The 21015-nt window shown below is 50.0% G+C and overlaps 1 protein-coding gene across 2 annotated transcripts in view; it reads left to right on the forward strand.

Annotated features, from left to right (window-relative positions):
- Window positions 1-4896: 4896 nt before the first annotated feature.
- The window catches only part of CHPF (chondroitin polymerizing factor), a 160268-nt gene continuing 144149 nt past the window's right edge, over window positions 4897-21015 (forward strand). Inside the window, exons 1-2 of one of the 2 annotated variants that reach the window (XM_086954353.1) lie at window positions 4897-5440; window positions 5582-6419. In XM_086954353.1, coding sequence (XP_086810479.1) covers window positions 6121-6419 — 299 coding nt within the window. In that variant the 5' untranslated portion in view covers window positions 4897-5440; window positions 5582-6120. Of the gene's footprint in view, window positions 6420-21015 lie in introns of both variants that reach the window. The other variant, XM_086954351.1, reaches the window with a different exon arrangement.

Below are 21015 nucleotides of genomic sequence, written 5' to 3' on the forward strand. Positions count from 1 at the left end.
TACAGAAAATAAATTATTTTAATTTACATAATTAGAAATTAATCAATTAAATTAAATTAATTACCAATTAAATTTAAAACAATTAACATATATTATTTAATTACCAATTAATTAATTATTACTACCAATTAATGAATTTACATATTTAATTAATTATAATTAAATTACTTCCCACCCTATTCCCCTATAAACCCACAACCCGCTACATAATAAAATTACACAATAATTAAAAAAATCATTAATTTAAAATACTTATAAAATAAAATGACACTTTTCACACATATTATTACATAAAAACACTATAAATAATTAAATATTATTTTAAAAACTATATTTTTTACTATCTAGATTATATACTTGGATATTTTCACTGTCTATATTATTTACAGTCGATATTACTTCACTTACCTTAAAAACGATATTTTGGCTGTCGATATTCTGTCTAGTCGATATTTTGTCCAAACGATATTTAAAACTCGATATTCTGTCCAAACGATATTTTGGAGTCGATATTATGTCTGTGCACCGTCTATGAAGCCTCAGCACCTTAAGCTGATATGATTCTTACATCTTTAGGCCTTAGCATAACACAGTATGTCGACAATACGTGCACGGCCGGCTATGAGGTAATCGGACCTGCAAAACATTCAAATACTCTAATCTGCCTGGGCCTAAAAACTACTGGTGCTACTTTAAGGGTTTCTTCAGTTCAGGTTTACACAGTATAAAAATGCAAAATAGCCAGAAAAGAATTTCAGAGATAACAGTGTTTTCAAAACACTGAAACTGTTAACTGCTGCTTATTCTATAGTGATACAGCGCATACAATACCGGGAAAACTGTAACTGAAACAGTTTAAAAGATTTTTCAGCACTGCAGCAGCCCATTGTGTTAATCGAAACTCGGGTGGGTGGCTGTTACTTACTTTGAGTCTTTACCTGACCCGCATCCTTCGCCCAGGCCTGTCTGCTGTTGTCCAGTGACAGATACTGTCCTGGGCTGCCTCTGCAATCGCAGGTCACAAGCTCCATGTGAGCGCCTCGGCAATTAATAATTGAATTCACGCGACACGCAGGTGTACAAGTACTGTACTATACTGTACTTGATGGCGGCCCGGCCCGGTGTGAAGCAGCAGCAGGCAATGCTGCGAGCTCTCAGGCGCCATGCTGAGTGAGGCTGCCAGGCCTTCCAACGCTGGTGATAAAGCGCTGCGCAGCCTAGGGCAAAATGAGATTTATAATTCCGAAGCGGACAGCACACAGAATGACTCCTGCCAGCGCCTCCACAAGTGGCCACGGTTTCCTGAATCATATCCGGCCTTGACTTCCTTCCAGACGGACGTGGGGTCACATCCCCCTGGCGGCGCCAGCCAGTACTCAACCACTGCTGACGGCAGGCCCCGTCCGGGTTTTTTTTCGGTATTGCGCCCAGCACTGCCTGGGCCCGGTGATGTCAGCACGCACATTAAGATACACTGTAGCAGGCTGCAGCACTAACCATTAATCATTACTGAGCCTGTGCTGGTGGCCGGCCCCGGTGAGCAAGGCTGCAGGGAGCCGCAGAGCCGGCACACAGATGTCACAGGCACCTGCACGGGCGCTAAGAGACTGAGACAGTGGCATTAAAATGCGTGACACTGCATTTCAGTGCTGTGTTATGGAACACCACACTGAAATGCCTTACTGTCACGTCTGATGTGTGATACTTGACAGGCCTGACCTTGGCAGTTATGTATGCCCTAAGGGGTTTGTGGTGATTAGGGAAGACAGAGCCCGCCATGCCTATTGGGTTATGGCCCTATTTCTCTTTTGTGTATACACAATAAGAGGGGGACTGGAAGCTTAGTAAAGAAGAGGTGAAGGAATTAATTGAGGTCCAGTGCCCTTGATCCCAAAACTAACAGTTAAACACAAAAAGGGGCAACAGTTCCTCTGTGAGAGTGTACCATAATCTAGTTCTCTCTATAGTATAGATAAAAGGAAGGAAAGTGCTGAGTAGTTTATTTGTCTGCCATGTGAAAACAGTATCAGGAAGAGTGGGAGATGATGTGTGGGTTGATTCTCCACGGTAACCTAGTGCCCTCAGAAGACCGTCCGGGCGCCCCAAGTCATCATTGGGCGTTGCTCCTCGTGTGGGTGGCGATGCAGTCCCTCACGGGCCCCACAAGGGGGCTCTTTAGCAGAGTTCTTTTGATGGAGATGCCGCAGTTGTGCATGCGAGTCTGAGGGTCTGGTGTAAGGAGTGTATTCAGTTTGAGTGCAAAACTAAAATGACTAAACAGTACCCATCAGTTAATTTATTCAAGGGTCTGGTTTAGCCAGTTAAAAGAGGTGGCCCCTGGAGTGTCCCTATATAAACCAAATAATAGGGAAGCGTCTGAAGTGCTAGACGTTTATCTCAGGGTAGAGAAATGAGTGTGAAAAAGTAAGTAAAATACAAATGTATATATGTGTGGTTATTGGGTCGACATGTTTCGCGCATCTAATGGTCCCTAACGGATCCAGTTGCGCTTCTTCAGGACCTAATTGTATCGTTTCAAACCTAAAAGTTGGGTTTACAGGTGCAGGCTCCAGGCCTAATGCCCGTGAGCCTGCAGTACCTTTGTCATCAAGGTGTAAAGCGTCTTGGCGCTATCCGGTACGCTCAAAGTCTATACCTAAGCCCAACCAGTAAAGAAAAGAAGGTCTCAGCACATAGCAGACAAATACATATTAAAACATATTTCTGATCAGGATTAGTGATGACTCGTAATCCTGACTCTGTCATTAAGCTCAGTACTATATCTGAGGAAAAATGTGACTCAAAGGTATGCCAGGTTTCATGTATGTTACCTGTATCACAGTAGAAGAATGCCCGTTATCTAGTTTAGTGGCAAAAACCTAAGAATGGTTCAAGCATATACTTATACACTTAGGAGTGGGCATATCAGTATCGCTAGTTTAAAAGTGAGCGTGCAGGAAATGGACAAAGCGGGCGTCAGTGGATGAGTGTACTATGGTGTTAACACTGTCAAGTATGGTCGGTTGGTAGCAGTATGCTGAGGTTAGTTGTAATTGTTCACAGATGATCACAGATATTCGTCGAGTCTACAGGGTTAACAAACTCACAGTGGATAGTTTCGATATGCAATAGGACAGCTAATAGCTCATGGAGACGTGTGCATGTATTCTGGAGTGGATGCTCATTAGTAAAGAGGAATGTCCAGATATAGAGCAAGTCTGAAGGTGACACAGATACATCATATAATGTCAAAATAACATACCCCAGTTGTCCCAGGTATGAGCCCCCTCGACAGTCGCAGGGTCCCTGAGCCCGACTGTTTAATCTTTATGTCTCCCCGCTGGCGGCCATAGTTGAAAGCCATGGATTGCGCCTGGTGTCCTATGCCGACGACACGCAGCTGGTCATCTCCCTCTCACGGGTGCCTGGTCTGATGGCGGACAATTTTAGAGTGTGCATGCAAGAACTGGAAACCTGGATGTCCGCCAACTGCCTGAAACTTAACAGCAGTAAGACCGAGGTGCTCGTGGTGGGGGTATGCCCATCTGTATGGTCGTCGGCGTGGTGGCCACCCTGCCTAGAAGAGACACCTGTTCCTTGCCAGGAAGTAAGGAATCTTGGGGTGTGGCTGGACGTTGACCTCGCCCTTGGCCCCCAGATTGGCCGAGTGGTGGGGGCATGCTTCAGTTTTAAGAACTCTGAGGAAGGTTTTGGATCTTCTGCCCATTACTGGTCGTCGGACGCTGGTGCATGCCTTAGTCACCTCACGCCTGGACTACGGCAATTTGCTGTATGTGGGGGCCAGGGGAAAGGTTCTCAATCGCCTCCAGGAGCTGCAAAACGCCGCCGCTCGCCTTATTTTGAGGCTTCCTAGAAGATCTTCCTCAAAGGCAGCACTCCAGGCCTTGCACTGGCTTCCTGTTAGGAGCAGGGTGGAATTCAAAGCTCTTGCCATGTGTCACCGCATTCTGGGTGGCAAAGCCCCTGCCCCGTTACAGAGTCTGGTCACCAGTTATGAGCCCACAAGGACTCTGCGTTCCTCCTGCACAGGTCTCCTGAAAATTCCAAAAATCAAGAAGGCGCGTATGGGGGGAAGGTCTTTCAGATATCTGGCAGCGAAGCAGTGGAATGACCTACCGTCAGAGTTATGTTTGGAGTCTTCAGAATCCGTGTTTAGAAGGAAACTCAAGACTCACTTATTTAGACGGTAGACGGTTGTGATGGCTGCTCGAACTGCTCACCCCACTTATCATAGTGCGGGGACACGCCTGTCGGCGTAAACCAGGCGCTCTATAAATCTCCCTAATAATAATAATAATAATAATTTTTATTGGCTACTGTAATGTTCAGGAAAGAAAAAAAAGCATAATCAGCAGCCTCCGTTTCCTGACATAGTATTAAAAAGTTTTAAGGACCCCTACTGTACAGACTGCTCACAATTGTCACTTTTACCTCATGTTACTTATCGTCTGCTTTTGTAATTTGTTCATTTGTAATTTTCTGTTCCTATTGTGAAGCGCTATGACGCCTTTGGGTAAAGTCCGCGCTATATAAAAACGCATAAATAAATGAATAAAATAAAATACTGTGCGAAGTAATGATAGAAGACTAGAGAACCTGCCATGTCTGGGTCAGGTCACTGCACCGTCGCTTGCCAGACGTCCCGAGTCATGAAGCGTCGGGCCTCGCTGTGATAGGGCGCTCGATAACGTAGACCTTTGACCTCTCCAACCCTCCCAGGCGATAGGAGGAGCGTCTCTAAACACTGCCCCGCCCCTTCCCGACAGCCCATTTCTCCAGACAATAGACGCTTAACAGTGACGCATGCACTGAGAGCGATGACGCACGTGTGGGCGGAGCCTATCGGGGGACACGTCGCCTGGCTTTGGTCTTCGCAGTCTGTAGGAAGACGGCGCGAGGGAGAGAGGCCAGCGCGAGACAGGCCTGGAGCGGCGGCACTGCGCATGCGCAGAGAGGAGGAGGGCCAGAGAGATAGGAAGAAGGGAGCAGAGCCTGCTGCACAGGAGGGGCTGGGAGAGAGAGGCCAGAGGCGGGGAGCAGGGACACGGGGACCCGAGGAGGACAGGACCAGACACACGGGGGCCCCAGGCAGAGACCCGAGGGCCACTGAGCAGAGGCGAGACCCCAGACAGACCACTGGAGGGAGCAGGGAAGAAGCAGTGGTTGGAGAGAGGGGGCAGTGACCCCTCCAGGGCATACAGGGGCCCACTGGGCTCCAGGCTGGCATTAGGGGTTCCAAGGAAACTACAAACGAGCCAGGAAGGGGAGGGAGGCTCAGGCACCTGGTGAGGGAGACAGAAGCAAGAAAGAACAGAAGAGAGGGACAGGGGCAGGGGGAGACAGACAGCCCAACTTCAGGAGACTCTATGCCATCACAGTGAGGGGGGACAGCAGCCCTGAGACTGCCCAGGACCACCCAGTGCTGTGTGCGAGGGCCAGCTGCTCCAACCCTGTGCTGTGTGATCACTGAGGGGCCCCAGGACCACCCAGTGCTGTGTGCGAGGGCCAGCTGCTCCAACCCTGTGCTGTGTGATCACTGAGGGGCCCCAGGACCACCCAGTGCTGTGTGCGAGGGCCAGCTGCTCCAACCCTGTGCTGTGTGATCACTGAGGGGCCCCAGGACCACCCAGTGCTGTGTGCGAGGGCCAGCTGCTCCAACCCTGTGCTGTGTGATCACTGAGGGGCCCCAGGACCACCCAGTGCTGTGGCAGGGGCCAGAGGCTGCCCCTGGGCGTGCAGAGGGCCAGCTACTCCATCCCTGAGCAGTGTGATTTCTAGTGGGCTGTGGAAACGCCACACACACACACACACACCCCTGTCAGAGAATTGGGCAAGCTGGAAATGTAGGGTAACCTCTCGCAGCTACAGGCCAAGGAAAGGTGGGCACACCGGGGTTTAGGACCCTCTTGCTTGTTACAAGAGTTTTGAAAGGCGTATAACTAATTCCCAGGAGAAGACCAGAAAGGCTTGCACCAGAACATCAGGGCTACCCCCTTGGGTGCATTGGCAGTCACGGATCCACTGGGCATTAGTGGGGTCATCGCGGAGGGAGGCGCCGCTGGACCAGTCCCACTCTTACCTAGTGCTGGGCCCTCCGTGATGAGATTATCCATGATCCTCTCCATCATCCGGCCAGTAGGGCCAGTGGTCATCGGCATCTCCCTAGGCTTCACCCTCAGCCTGTTGAGCGTCACCTGGGTGGAGGAGCCTTGCGCGGCGCTGAGCCGTGGAGATGGTGTTGGTGGAGCTGGAGACCTGCTGCAGGATGGGAACAGTGCCGTCAGGAGACCTAACTCTGTCCATGCTGGCCAGGCCATGGAGAGTGGGGAGAACTGGGAGCCCAGGATCATCCCCTTCAAGCCCTCCAACCCGCAGAATGTTCAGAAGAAGGCAGTCAGGTGAGCCATTGTATCACTGCTGTTTTTGAGCTTCCTGCAGTTCAGATTACCTCTGGTTTTTCAAGCCAGTGGCCTAAGAGTGCTAGTTTTCTTTGTTGATTGCTGTCTGTGCTGACCTCCACCAGTTTATTAGTGCTGACTGCCAATAGAGCTAAATCTGGTGACGTTCTGAAATGTATTGCCAACAGCCTACTGGCAGTCAGTGATAGTCCCCATATGGCATTGCCTTCTAATATGATAGCCACCAGCCTGTTAGTACTACATTCCACCAGCCTGTTAGTACTACATTCCACTTGGCTACCCAGGAAGATGCCCTAGGGACCACTAACCACTCAACAAGGTTAGACATTCCTGTTGCGTGACACTGACATTAATGGTAGTGGATTATATGCATTTGCCAAAAGTCTGTGGTTAATGCCAGTGGTGTTCACAGCTCCAGGAGAGCCCTAGTTGTCAGGAGATCAATGTGGGATAAGTTTCCAAAGACATAATCTGACAAGTAATCATCTGCATAGTGTTTATCCTGAAATATGGTCTGGGTATGAACCTGCTGTGGACACACTTGGTTTGTGCGTTTGGAAGGCCAGGTGCCTGCTTGCCTTAGTGACTTGATCAAGGAAACCATGCTCCCTTATTGGGGAAGTGTAAACCTCAACTTCCACATAAACAATGGTAAATAACAAATCAGAGGATTGGTTTTACTAGATACTCATAGGAAGGTGAACTCTTTGAGCTCTGTTAACATGCACAGTTTGTAATTAAAGCGGTGTTTCCCAAACAACACAATGGCACACGGAGTATGATATAAGTGAGTGAGGAGTGCACTAGTGCTGTACAGTATATACGTCTGTAGTGACTCGGAAGAATGCACAGTTATTTAATCTCAAATTTAGAGTTACAGGCTCCTGAATTCGATATATATAGTGCACTATTACATTGTCAACGTTTCAACCTTCTATTGTTGCTTGTACAGGGTCATCAGGCTGGAAAATGGAAAAAAACACTCCTTGGATAGTGTTCGTGGCGTAAATGCCCAACATTAAATCCGGCAATAGATTAACATGTCATAGGTTACAGGACCTCTGAATAGGGGAAGGGTCCATACATTGTCCACAGCTATGGAAGAAGTATCAGTGTGTAGGTTGACTGTTAAATGGTACCGATTTTAAAGTGAATAGAATCACATTACAATTCCTCGTATTATTCAATGTGTACTTGTCTCGTTATTGAGAAGTTCTGCATTCGTAATTGCGATATTACAGTGCAGAGCACCGCCAAAAGCGTCCATTCTGTTTCTGTGTGGAACAGATCTGACCATCATTCCTTTATCATTATACAACCCATGTCCTAGGGTTACTGGGTTGCCCCTTGTTTTATAAATATGTCTTCGTGGTTTGCCATCACTTAACAAGGGCACTTGGATTGTACCTACCAGTGAGTCCATTTTCAGTGCTCTTGGATTGTACCTACCAGTGAGTCCATTTTCGAAAGCCAAACTGCTGTTACTCTAACCATCCAGCTTCCCATATTTGCAGGTTAAGCTCTCTTTAAGTTAATTGATGGCCACCAGTTAAAGGTTCCCCCGCCTGTTGTGGTGTTTTAGCTCCATGTGTTCCCTGTCAGCCATGCACCCACCCCTTCATACAGGCACCCACATGCCGATGTGCATAGGTACCCTAGGTTTCATGTGTGCCAGATCTTGGTGGCAGACTACCACTAATGTGGATGTTACAGCTTGTGTGATTGCGTCTTTCTCAGGCTGTTGCCACTTTCTCACTGCGACTTTCTCCCTCTCTTAAACAGCTAATAACACATGATTTTCTAGTGTCTCCAGGGTTGGTTAGGGATTTGATCTTTTGTGATGGTGGATAGTAAGTCCATCCAATGGGCCGAGGGGGCCTAATATAAGCTACATTCTGCCTTGCTTTAAAAACATAATTTTGTTCTCACCTCCAGTGTTGGGTTGACAAGGGTTTTTATTTCTTAGTTAAATACCTCAGAGTTTCAGAGTGGAGAAGTGTGGCTCAATGGTTAGAGCGGCAGACCCTGATGCAGAGGTCTGGCCCGGGACCAGGGTTCAATTCCCTGCCTCGGCGGGTCTTGGGCTCAAAATTCCACGGACCTGATAATTCTTGCCTCGTGCCTATTCCAATCATGGAGTCCCACTCTGCAACTCTGGGCAATAGCTTGCTTAATCCCCCCACAACGCTAAGGATGCCTGGCCTCCACCATGGGGGTTCCCAGGAGTGGACGCCTCACAGGGAAAGCCAGGATGGGTTCCACAGCGGTATTCGTACAAGCGCCTTGAGACCATTGCGGGTGAGTAGTGCGCTATACAAGTATCAATTTACATAAGCAGTCCTCTGTGCTCCAGCCTGTCTGACTAGGCACGGCTCATTATCAGGCTCTGCTTTGTACAGCCTGATGATAATAATGCAAAATAAACAAGCCTCCCCTTAACTTTAAAAGGAAAATGTGACCCTGTGTTTATTTCGAAATGGAACTCAAGCCTGTGAGCTACTCTGAAGGTGTCTGGGAGCTACTGGTAGTTTGTGGTGGTGGGCTGTTTGGAGACACCTGGCCTACTTAAAAAAACATAATAAAATGTGTGAGTCACAACGGTTACCCAAGAGGGCCAAGCAAACCTCTCTGCCCATCAGAAGGGCTTTTAACTTCCACAGACTGTTATCTTTTTGCTCGGGTGAGTGGTTCTGAATGGCTTCTATTGCATGTTAATTCCGGTTTTGGGCATTGATATTAGAAGCATTATTGGAGACTTATGAGTTTGACTTCTGTTTTGTGCCATTGCTTTGAAGACCTGTGTTGCAGGCCAAGGCTGTGTGTTCTTCTGCAGTCATGAGTTATTCTGGATTTCTTTAGGTGCCAGGTCCTATCTGGTGTTGCTGCAGTCATGTGTTACTTTGGATCACTCCGAGTTATCAGGCCCGAGTTATCAGACCCGTAGACTCCCCTTCTAGACTCCTTGAGTTTTTCTGAATCACTCTAAAGGCTCAGGCCAGTGGACTCCCATTCTAGAGTCATGGGTTATTCTGGATCACTCTAGGCGATCAGGCCTTGCAGCTCCCTTCATGAACTGAGTTCCTCTGGATCACTTTAGGTGACCAGCCCTATCATCTGTTACCTTGAATCGGTCTAGGTGCTCAGGCCCATGGACTCCCATTCTAGAGTCATGAGTTATTCTGCTGCTCAGGCCTTGAGGCTCCCTCCCTGAAGATATGCATTATTCTGGATCACTCTGGGAGCCTCAGGCTTGAATTCCCATTCTAGAGTCATGAGTTAATCTGATTCACTTTAGGCATTCATGCCCCTTCTGGTGTTGCTGCAGTCACAAGTTCCTTTGGATCATTCTAGATGCGGAGGCTTGTGGGGGCTCACTCTCTAAAGAGGTGCGTTATTCAGGATCACTCTTGGTGCTCCGGCTTGAGCTCCCATTCTAGAGTCATGAGTTATTCAGAATCATTCTAGTTGCCCAGGCCCCGAGGCTCCCTCTCTGAAGATATGATTTATTCTGCATCACTCTAGGTGGTCAAACTTGTGTCCCCATTCTAGAGTCATGAGTTATTCTAGGTCACGCTAGTTGCCCAGGCCTCGAAGCTCGCTTTCTGAAGCTGATTTATTCTGCTTCACTCTAGGTGCTCAACAACCTTGGGTTCCCAATCTAGAGTCCTGAGTTATTTTGGATCACTCTAGGCGATCAGGCCCGTGGACTGCCAATCTAGAGTCCTGAGTTATTCTTCATCCCTCTAGGGGCTCAGGACCTGAGGACTTACCTTCTAGAGTCAGGAATTAGTCTGGATCCCTGTCCGTGAACAGCTGGGCCATTGTTTCCATTTCTGCAGTCTGGGTTAAGCGGACTTGCCCAGTCTGGAGTTCCCATTTCTATGCTTGTGAGTTGTTCTGTCTCCCCGTAGATGCTCAGGCCGGTCCATGGTTTCCCTGCTCTTGTGTGTGTTCTTCATGTCAGGTTGGAGAGTGAAGACGTTGTGACAATGGCGATCAGCATCCAATGTAGCTCAGCAGGTACCCTAAGGGTTCCTGCAGCAGGACCTGAACTTCACTTTGTGGCATTGCTCCGAAGTGAAAAGACATGCTACGTAGTGCAGCCCATGACCCACAGTGCCATGAGCAGGGCTCAGGCAGTTAAAGAACGGCACGAGTTGATCTTGATGTCAGTCATTGTGAAGACCACTTCATTCTGTTACCCACAAACATTCCTATGTGCTGTGACTCTATGCCAGGATTAGGGTGTTGATGGCACGCTTCAGTGCTAAGTTGAATCTCACCAGTCCGACCTTTATTTAGGAGTCAGGGTACATATGTGCCGTGACTCAAGGATCTCACTCTGCTGAGAGGTCCTTGTGTGAGAGTGAGTGCACACTTCTGTGCTGTGACTCTGCGGTCTCTCTGCTGAGAAGCCCTGTAGGAGTGAGAGCACATTTCTATTATATGCCTGTCTAGTCAAAGGCCCCTTTGTTGGGTGAAGCATTGAGGTCCCGTTTCTCTGCCAAGACTGGAATATCTCTCTCGTCACAACCTCTGGGCAGCGGTGTGGTTGAGGCTCATTTCTGTGCCATGGCTGGCGTGTGTGTGACCTGTCGGGGGGCATCTGTGCCTCGGTGTGGTGTGGCGCATGTCTGTGCCATAGCTGGCTTGAGTGACCTGTGAGGGGGCTCTGGGGTGTGGTGGGCGCATTTCTGTGCCGTAGCTGGATTGAGTGACCTGTGAGGGGGTTCTGGAGTGTGGTGGGCGCATTTCTGTGCCATGGCTGGCGTGTGCCACACTGGTCAGTGCTGTGCTGGGTTCTCCTTTCTGTGCCATGACAGGCGCGTGTGTGACCTGTCGGGGCCTCTGTGCCTTGGTGTGCTGGGGGCTCATTTCTGTGCCGTGTTGTGCTGGGGGCTCATTTCTGTGCCTTGGTGTGCTGGGGACTCATTTCTGTGCCGTGTTGTGCTGGGGGCTCATTTCTGTGCCGTGTTGTGCTGGGGGCTCATTTCTGTGCCTTGGTGTGCTGGGGGCTCATTTCTGTGCCTTGGTGTGCTGGGGGCTCATTTCTGTGCCTTGGTGTGCTGGGGGCTCATTTCTGTGCCGTGTTGTGCTGGGGGCTCATTTCTGTGCCGTGTTGTGCTGGGGGCTCATTTCTGTGCCGTGGCTGACTTATGTGACCGGTCAGAGGCATCTGTGCAATGGAGCGCTGAGGCGCATTTCTGTGCCAGGGTTGGTGCCACGGACCGTGCCGTCTTGCGGCGCCCCTCGCCCCAGCGTGAGCATCCAGTGTCGACGCCCACCACCCCCTCCTGCCCCTTTACTGCGTGTTTGCTCACCGCCCTGACGCTGCCATGAATGTGGCGTTTGTTCGTGTTTCATGCACATAATTAGGTGTTGTGCAAATGTCTGGGAGAGGTTAACCACTCATGTTTCACGTCTCTCCCTCACCTGGGGTTCTGCCTGCCCCGTAAGATTGCTGTTCTCTTGCTGGTTCCCCCTACTCTGTGCTCTGCCCCTTCCTGCCTGCCCCATAATATTACTGTGTGGTGCCCCCTTCCTGCCTGCCCCATCTGGTGCCCCCGATTACTGGGCGCTGCAGCCCCTTCCTGCCTGCCCCGTAATATTACTGTGCGCTGCAGCCCCCTTCCTGCCTGCCCCGTAGGATTACTGTGTGGGGCTCCCTTCCTGGCAAAATTGTGCCTCTGCCCTGTGCTCCGCCCCTTCCTGCCTGCCCCTTAGGGTTTCTGTTCTTGTACTGGTGCCCCCTACCCTGTGTTACGCCTCTTCCTGCCCTAAAGGATTGCTGCCTGGTGCCCCCTTCCTGCCTGTAGGATTGCTGTCTGGTGCCCCCTTCCTGCCCTATCTGGAGCCTCATACTAAGTGCTCTGCCCCTTCCTGTCTGCCCCATAGGATTGCTGTTCTCGTGCTGGTGCCCCCTACCCGGTGCTCTGCCCCGTGGGTTTGCTGTGTGGTGCCCACTTCCTGCCCGGCCCATCTAAGCTCCATACCCTGCGCTTTGCCCCTTCCTGTCTGCCTGCTGTGTGGTGCTTCTTTCCTGCCTGCCCCTTCTGATGCTGGTGCCCCCTGCCCCTTCCTCCCTGCCCTGTAGGGTTGCTGTTTTCGTGCTGAGGCCACCTACCCTGTGCTCCGCCCCTTCCTGCCTACCCCATAGGATTGCTGTCTGGTGCCCCTACCCTGTGCTCTGCCCCTTCCTCCCTATCTGGTGCCCCCTACCTTGTAATCCTCCCCTTCCTGCCTACCCCATAGGATTGCTGTCTGGTGCCCCTACCCTGAGCTCCACCCCTTCCTGCCTACCCCATAGGATCCCTGACCTGCTCTTTGTATTTACTGTTCCACTGAAATAATTTGTGCTGTGTCGATTGATTGCGAATTTGAACACTTGGTCACTCATCTTACCTGCTTCGCCTGTCGTGTTTTGCCGCTTGCACCCCGGCCCACCACGGGCTTGCCCGATAGTTGTGGAGGGTGCAGGCTCACACAGGCAGCAGTAACTCGTCACTTTCAGTTGGGGGCGGAATTCCGCGAATCGGGCGGGCCCGCTAGCTACACCTACCTATGTGCTACCCGTCGCGCGCAGCGGGCACGCCGGATGTGCGCCAGAGGTAAGCCCGTCTGCGCCCGTCCGCAGCTGACCGGGGCCAGGGGCCACACACCCTGGACAATCCATCAAACAGTACTCCCGCTCCAAATTGCTGTCCAGGTCTGGTCCTCTAACTTGGAGATTTTAAATATTCAGATCACCCCATGTTCATAGTCAGACAATTTCCTTATATCGTTTTCCATTCCCATTTCCCCCCCGGCCAAAACCCCCCACTCAGGGATGATCAAGGCAAGGAACTGGAGTCTGGTAACCACTACCGAACTCTGCTCCTTCCTAGCCACCTCTAAACCTCCCAGTACCCCTTCTCACGACCCCCAGCTTTCTCCTCATGTTGAGGTGGAGAACCTCAACGCCTGGCTGGCCGCTGGCAGGGACACTCTGGCCCCACTTGGGAAGATAAATCAAAAAAGACCCCATGACGCACAACGTTGGTTCACCACTATCCTGAAAGATATGACACTATCCTTACGCCAATCAGAGCGTACATGGAGACATTTTTGCACCCCAATTTTGGAACTCACTGCCACCCATGTTACGCCAAACAGAGTCCTACCCCTTGTTTAGGAAATCCCTCAAAACTTGGCTATTCTCTCAGGCGTACAACCATTAAATCACATCTCCCTCCCTCTGATCATGTTTTCCCACCCCAGCGGCAAGAAACCGTTGGTGAACGAGCGCTATACAAATCCTTTTTATCGTATATCCTATCATTGCTGTCTGGTGCCTCCTAACCTGTGCTCCGCTTCTTCCTACCTACCCTAAATGATTGCTGTCTGATGCCCCTAGCAGGCAGAAAGGGGTGGAGCACAGGGTAGCCTTGCAATAGTGAAAAGCGAAAAATGGCTGTAATTCACTATTAGGACATGCCACACACAACAGGGCTTGTCCTACCTTATACTTACAATGCACACTGCCCTTGGGCCTACCATAGGGGTGACTGATATGAAGAAAAGGGAAGGTTTAGGGACTGGCAAGTGGGTGCACTTGCCCTGTCAGCATGACAGTACCAGACTGCACGCAGGCTCTGCAATGGCAGACCTTAGACACATTTTACAAGGCTTCTTCTGTGTGTGGCACAACCAGTGCTGCAGGCCCACCAGCAACATTTTGGATTTACACCCCCTGGGCACACTCAGTGCACTAGACTAGGGTCTGACAAGTAAACCATATAGCCAAACATGTAACCACTGATTAGTACATCAATTTACAGTAGGGAGCACTTGCACTGTGGCACTGGATAGCAGTGGCACAGTGCCCAAAGCATCTAATACCAGCAAAAATACATGAGGCAACAGCAAAAATGGAAGGGAGACCCACGCCAATGGTGCCAGGTCTAACAGTCTCCAAGACTCCATACTTTGGTGTGTCGACATGCTTTGCCTATCTTATTTAGCCATGAAAAACTACTTCGGACGAAACACGTGTAGGCTGCTATTGCTTCCTTTTGTACATGAACTATTGAGAAGAATAAAGAAAAATAAATACCTAAATGGACTTCCTTTGATTTCTGCATGGGTTAATGCCCATTTTACAGTTTGGACTTATAATTTAGTGTGCCTAGGCAATTGTGCAATTAATTTGTCTGCCTCATCCTATCGAGCTGTGTGTATGGAGCGTAATTGGGTGTCTGCCTCTTCCTGTTGAGCTGTGTGTGAGAGTGATACTGGGTGTCTACCTCTTCCTGTCGAGCTGTGTGTGAGAGTGACACTGGGTGTCTGCCTCTTCCTGTGGAGCTGTGTGTGAGGAGGGCCCCCGGTGTCTGCCTCTTCCTGTCGAGCTGTGTGTGAGGAGGGTCCCTGGTGTCTGCCTCATCCTGTTGAGCTGTATGTGAGAAGGAGGCATTGGGTGTCTGCCTCTTCCTGTCGAGCCGTGTGTGAGGAGGAGACTTTGGGTGTCTGCCGCATCCTGTCGAGCTGTGTGTGAGAGGCATTGGGTGTCTGCCTCATCCTGTCGAGCTGTGTGTGAGAAGGAGGCATTGGGTGTCTGCCTCTTCCTGTCGAGCTGTGTGTGAGAAGGAGGCATTGGGTGTCTGCCTCATCCTGTCGAGCTGTGTGTGAGAGTGACACTGGGTGTCTGCCTCTTCCTGTCGAGCTGTGTGTGAGTGACACTGGGTGTCTGCCTCATCCTGTCGAGCTGTGTGCGAGAAGGAGGCATTGGGTGTCTGCCTCATCCTGTCGAGCTGTGTGTGAGAAGGAGGCATTGGGTGTCTGCCTCATCCTGTCAAGCTGTGTGTGAGAAGGAGGCATTGGGTGTCTGCCTCATCCCGTCGAGCTGTGTGTGAGAAGGAGGCATTGAGTGTCTGCCTCTTCCTGTCGAGCTGTGTGTGAGAAGGAGGCATTACTCACAGGGTTAGGGAGATTCAGCACCGGATTCTTGGGTGTCTTGTTTTTGGCCACTACTGAGCTCTTGCCCGCAGGCCGGGGTTTGCTGGCTAGAGCGGTGGCATGAGTTGCCCTGTTGGCATAATGGCTATCCTGAAACCTTATATCCTTGTGTATATCATGAAGCAGTTTTTCAATACCATGAAGCCTAGCTTCTAAGGGTGCGAGTAGTTTTTTGATAATTTTTGTTATAGTACAGCCTATGGGCTCCTCCTCCCCATCAGTCACTCTTGGTCTATCGACCCCCGACCTGTCAGCTATAATGCTGTCTTTGAGGATATCAGCCAGGGAGTTATCCAGGATGGTATCATCAATGATATTCAAGGGTAAACTTGCGATCTCAGATTGAACTACTTCTGCCCCAGTTTTCTGCCCAACAGGTTCCCTACTGGGACCTCTCAACTCTACCATTATACCCCTCTCATTTGAATCCGTACTAGTATTCCCGGCTGTTATAGCACAGACTTTCTTAGCTCCAAGGATGTTGGTGTTTGCATGCTTACGTTTGGGAATGGCCCCCCCCCCCCGCTTCCCCCTCTTTTGGTCATTTAGGGTCGCTACCTGAGAGTCTACCTGATGATCTACCAGGTTAAACTCCAAACTAGTCCCTATGAGGTTGTGAGCCTAAGCCTGGGGGTTAAGGGGTGATGGGTCTCGTAAGCCTGGCTGAACGCAGTTAATATTATGTTCATCAACAAGAGTCTGCACAGGGTTAGGTATGTGTAACGAAGTATCAGGGGTGCGTGCAGAACCAATGAGACCCAAAGACGATCTCTTGGCTAATGCCAGTTCCTGGGAGACCCTTCTTTCCATGAGTACGATACCTTGATCGATCAGGGAATTGGTACGCACAATAAAATAATCTAATGTGCCGGTCAGCTTTTTACCACCCGCCGACGCCATACTTCTAGTTTCGCGGCACTCCATCGTCCTCACCAAGAGAGGAAACGGCGAGAACCGCGAACACTAGGCTCTCGTAAAGTCTACAGTTGAGTGACAGCTGATCAGCTAAAAGTGCCCCAAGCTAACATAAAAGCAAAGGCAGACAAGATAGGCTTACAAAACAAAATAATGCCCCACAATCTCGGGAGAGCAACCAAGAGCCTTGGCCCAGTCCAGTCTCTTCCGGCCGCAGACGGCCCCGCCCTTGTCCCGGGCTTCTCCCGGGACGCTCCCGCGCAGCGGGGAAAGTGTCCTATTGATATTAGCGAGTTGGTTGGTGGGGGTGGGGCAAGCAGGGAGAGCGGCCCAGGTGTCTCGGGTTGAACTCGCAGGGACTCCTGGGAGATGGAGTCCCTGGTTCTACCGCTCGGAGCCCTGCTGCAGCACTACACACCCCACAGGCAGCAGACTCCTAGTTTCCAGCACCTCCTTTGGTCCAAGATTTGCGCACACAGCGATGCGGGACCTGCGAGATGCAACGCTGGGAGAGGCACACAAGCAGCAACAAGGTTCAACGTCCCGACAGGTAGGCAAAGTCATAACAGCTGCTTATTGGCCCTGCTTTGGAACACCTAAACAGTGCCTCTCACTGTGTTCAGTTCACCCTCTCAAAAAACCGAGACATGAGGCACTTTTACTGAAATCTGCCAGGACAACTGTTAAACAAGCATTTACAATGCAATGGTCTCGGCATTATAAAAGGTAGAGCTATTGGCATTGCTCATGACATTTTTTTTTTTAATACATGTGTAAATGGTATTGTCATTTACAATGGCAATAGGTGAGCATTGGAGAGTAGTAGAGAGGACACATTCATTTTGTTAGGCACGGGAAGGGGGTCAGGAGCTCACACACAAGCCACGAGGGGGGGAGGGGGTGAGGAGCTCACGCACAAACCACGAGGGGGTCAGGAGCTCATGCACAAGCCACGAGGGGGGAGGGTGAGGAGCTTACGCAAGAGCTCACGCACAGGCCACGAGAAATTGGTAAGTGAAATTCTTAGACAAAATATTCAGATTGCAATTGATGCTGGGAACGCTGTTTTCGAAGCAGCTAATCTGCGATTACAGCCGTTTAAAGTAATTTATAGATAGTATTATACACCAATGAGATTACATTGTGAGACATTCAGGTTTATTCCAAATGTCCCCCAATGCCAAATTGAGCAAGTGGATTATATTCGCACATTTCTGAACTATAATAAACTAACTTGTTTCTGGGCGGAGGTAACCAAAGCAGTTTGGACAGGAGTACAATTTTGTTATCTAGGCTCAGAATATTGTCCTTGGAACAGGTGCATAATCCTGTGGCACTGTTTTCTTTTACAGCAATCTGTACGGCTAGGTTATGTATTGCCCAGGAGTGGATCAGCACTATTCTACCGAACATAGATAAGTGGTGGGGTCAGCTCTGGAATTATTATGAATTGGAAAGAGTAGCCCAGGTATTAAGTGGGGGGAGAAAGAACACCATTTGAAATATAACATGGGGACCAATGGCCTAACTTGGGAGCAGACACTACTTTATTCGTTTTCACCTAAAATCATACATATACCTACTCAGTCACTAACGTGCAAACCTACATCCTTGCTGATGCGCATATCTACACACACCAAAGCGAGCACAGACCACACACATTAATACATACTAACACACAGAAACCCATACACTCACGCATAGTCACAGAAACACAAACTCATACTTATTCACGCATGCACACCTGCATCAATACCTATACATATACACATACACCAACACACGTACCCACATTTACACTCATACAAACACATCCCGATACATTGGCGCACACATACCCTAGCCACATACACACTCATTCATACGCATGCCTCCTTAGTGGCACACACATACCCATTGCAACACCCGACACAAACATATACTGAGTGAAACACACAGTCACACTCACATGGCCACGCGCGTGTCTCACATACATAATGGTAGTAAGGCGGGAAGGTGTTAAGAAGAACCAGACCCGGTGACCATTCCATAGACATACCCAAGGCTGAGGGGGCGGGCTATTCTCTCAAGACGTTTTCTGTCCCTTGATCCTGGCAGGTCCCTCGGTATGACGCGGGACCGAGCACAAAGGACGCCCCCTCCCACAAACACACATTGTGGCTGGGGGATGCTGCTGCACAGCGCCACCTCTCTGTTGGAACTTGGCGGCTTCACTAGAGAAACCGCTCATCTACTCCCGTCAGAAACACCCCTCTAGAGAGCTCTCCAAAGGACCTGCTCCCCAGCCTCTGACACAGATGGAAACAGGGGAGGGGAGCGAAGGGGACATAGAAAGGAGAGAGGAAGGAAGAGGTGGCAGAGAGAGGGAAATTAAGATAGAGCGTGCGAGAGAAAGAGGAGGGGGACGGGGAGAAAGAGGGAGGGAAGGAGAGAAATGCGGGAGAGAGGAAACTAGGGGGGGAGAGAGAGTGTGGGGGCAGAGAAATAAGGCGCAAAGAATGAGATAAAAAAGCTTGAGAGCGAAAGAGGGGCTCCCCGATATATACCCAAAGATTCTGAATACATTTTTTTCCCCCCATTAAATACATATTCATTCGCTTCAAAAATTGGATAATTCAAAATATCATAACCCGGCAAGAAATAAACCGTTGTTTCATGAGGAGATTTCACACGTCTTACAACTTTCCTTTAAAGAGTTGTCTATTGTAACTGCAACGATGGGGCTGGGCACGTTTGAAATGATAAAATTGTAAATGATGAAAGGAGGAGCGTTGCCGCAGTATGTCAGTGGTGCGCGTGAGCCTGGGCGCTGGTGCGGTCCTCCTTACCGGTGAGTGGGTCATTGGTTTCCGGATCCTGTCGAACCCCGATCTTGTACCGCGGCCACTTCTTTTCTCGTCACGAGGCGGCCTCTGACGCAGACCACAAAGGAACCTGCAGAATTTACAGCCGCCGAGGCACAGTCGGATCTGAAACCCGTGGCGAGAAGCGAAACTGCAACTGCATCCAGGTGCTAGCGTGCCGCGAAAACAGCAAGAGACAACCTTTCACCAGATGCATGAAACAAGCGGCAATACGGTCCCAAAGTGCGGGACGTACCCAGCCGAAGTATTGCCACCTCATAAGCCTCGCAGAAAACCCCTTCCCGCCGCCCTAAAGAACGGGTTATTTCTCAGCGCCATGAATATGCAGTTGGTTTAAAATAAATAAAGGACAAAACAACCTGAATTATCCCTCCACGGAGGAAATCCTTTTTGTTCACGCTGACCTTTTTATATTTCAACATGGTTTCGCGTTTAATGTGGCCCGGTGCGGAGCCTCAATTTCGTGCGGTTTTTTTTCCATAAAGGGGCCTATTCAGGCCGGTCTGCGCGGGCTTTCATGGCGCAGCGTTACATCTGTCAGACGAATTGAACACACAGTGGTATGGGAGGCTAACACAACTGGGCAGACCATATTAATCAAGGCGGCGGCATTATGTTAAGGCACGTTAACAATTGCATAGGAGAATAAAGCACACACCAGCGGGGCAGCCATTGATCCAGAGTCTGTCGTAGGTGACACCGGAGCAGTGAAGGACGGCCCCTTGCCCGCTGAACGTGTCGCCTCGCCACTGCCCCAGCAAAGGAAAAAATATGCACAAATTTTACATTTAAATTGGGACAACTAGCAGCTCCATAAAGAAGGGATTACGACAAAGAGGGTCACAATGGCCCAGCTGGGTGGCCATCGGAGCCGGACGGCTAGTTAGCACTGCCCCCCATGTTTTTTTATGAGGCGCTGAAAGGGGACCACACAATATCTAAGATTATAGGCTGCGCCCTCAGAAGAATGGGTTTTCCGGGGTGCCCAATGTCTTATGTCATAAGTAAATACGTACCCAGCCGAAGTATGAACATGAAAAACGGCACAATCGGGAGCAGAAGAAAAGTTACCTGTGGCAGCTAGGCTGTTCTGGCCAACAATGGCGGCCACAAGGTTTCGAAATTTTTCGGATTCGGGGGCGTGGTTTTGCACCCTGAGTGACGGACGACGTCACAGGGCTAAAGAACGCAAAAAATCACACCCCCGAATCCGAAAAAGACGGAGCTTCTTTGGAGGGATGGCTCTCTCCTCCAATGGCTGGCCTCCGTTTAGGAAGCCAGCCAATGGTGGAGAGACGGGGCAGGGAGGCGGGTTCTGAAGCCCTACTAAACAACATTAAATCTCGGACTTCCGGTCTGCCTTCGGCAGACCGCATATTACCGAGACCTAAAAACCGGGACGGTCCGGGCAAATCCAGGACTCCTGATCACCCTAAGCTGCCTTCCCCTAGCGCTGCGAGGCCCCGGCTGCTCTGTCGAGGCGGCGGCATGGCAGCCCTCCATCAGCACAATCTGAACAGAATACAAATAAAGAAAGCGACGCCCAGCAATAGCATTTCTAAAAAAAAATGCAAAAAATGTTTTCAGTCAAGACCCCTGAAAGAATCTGGGTACGCTTCGGAGACGGCACCCAGGTCCCAGGCCATTGAAGCCGCGGATCCGGGTGTAAACCATCAAGCATTGGCAGAGCACACGGCAGCAGGCACACCCCGAGCGGAAATGTGCAATGAAGGCTGTGATGTCCTATAAAACGAGCACTATCAATAGAATGTGTTTCATAGATATTTTACAAATGCATAAATTCC

The sequence above is a fragment of the Lissotriton vulgaris genome, chromosome 2_1, assembly GCF_964263255.1.
Source record: "Lissotriton vulgaris chromosome 2_1, aLisVul1.2, whole genome shotgun sequence".
In the NCBI taxonomy this organism is placed as follows: domain Eukaryota; kingdom Metazoa; phylum Chordata; class Amphibia; order Caudata; family Salamandridae; genus Lissotriton; species Lissotriton vulgaris.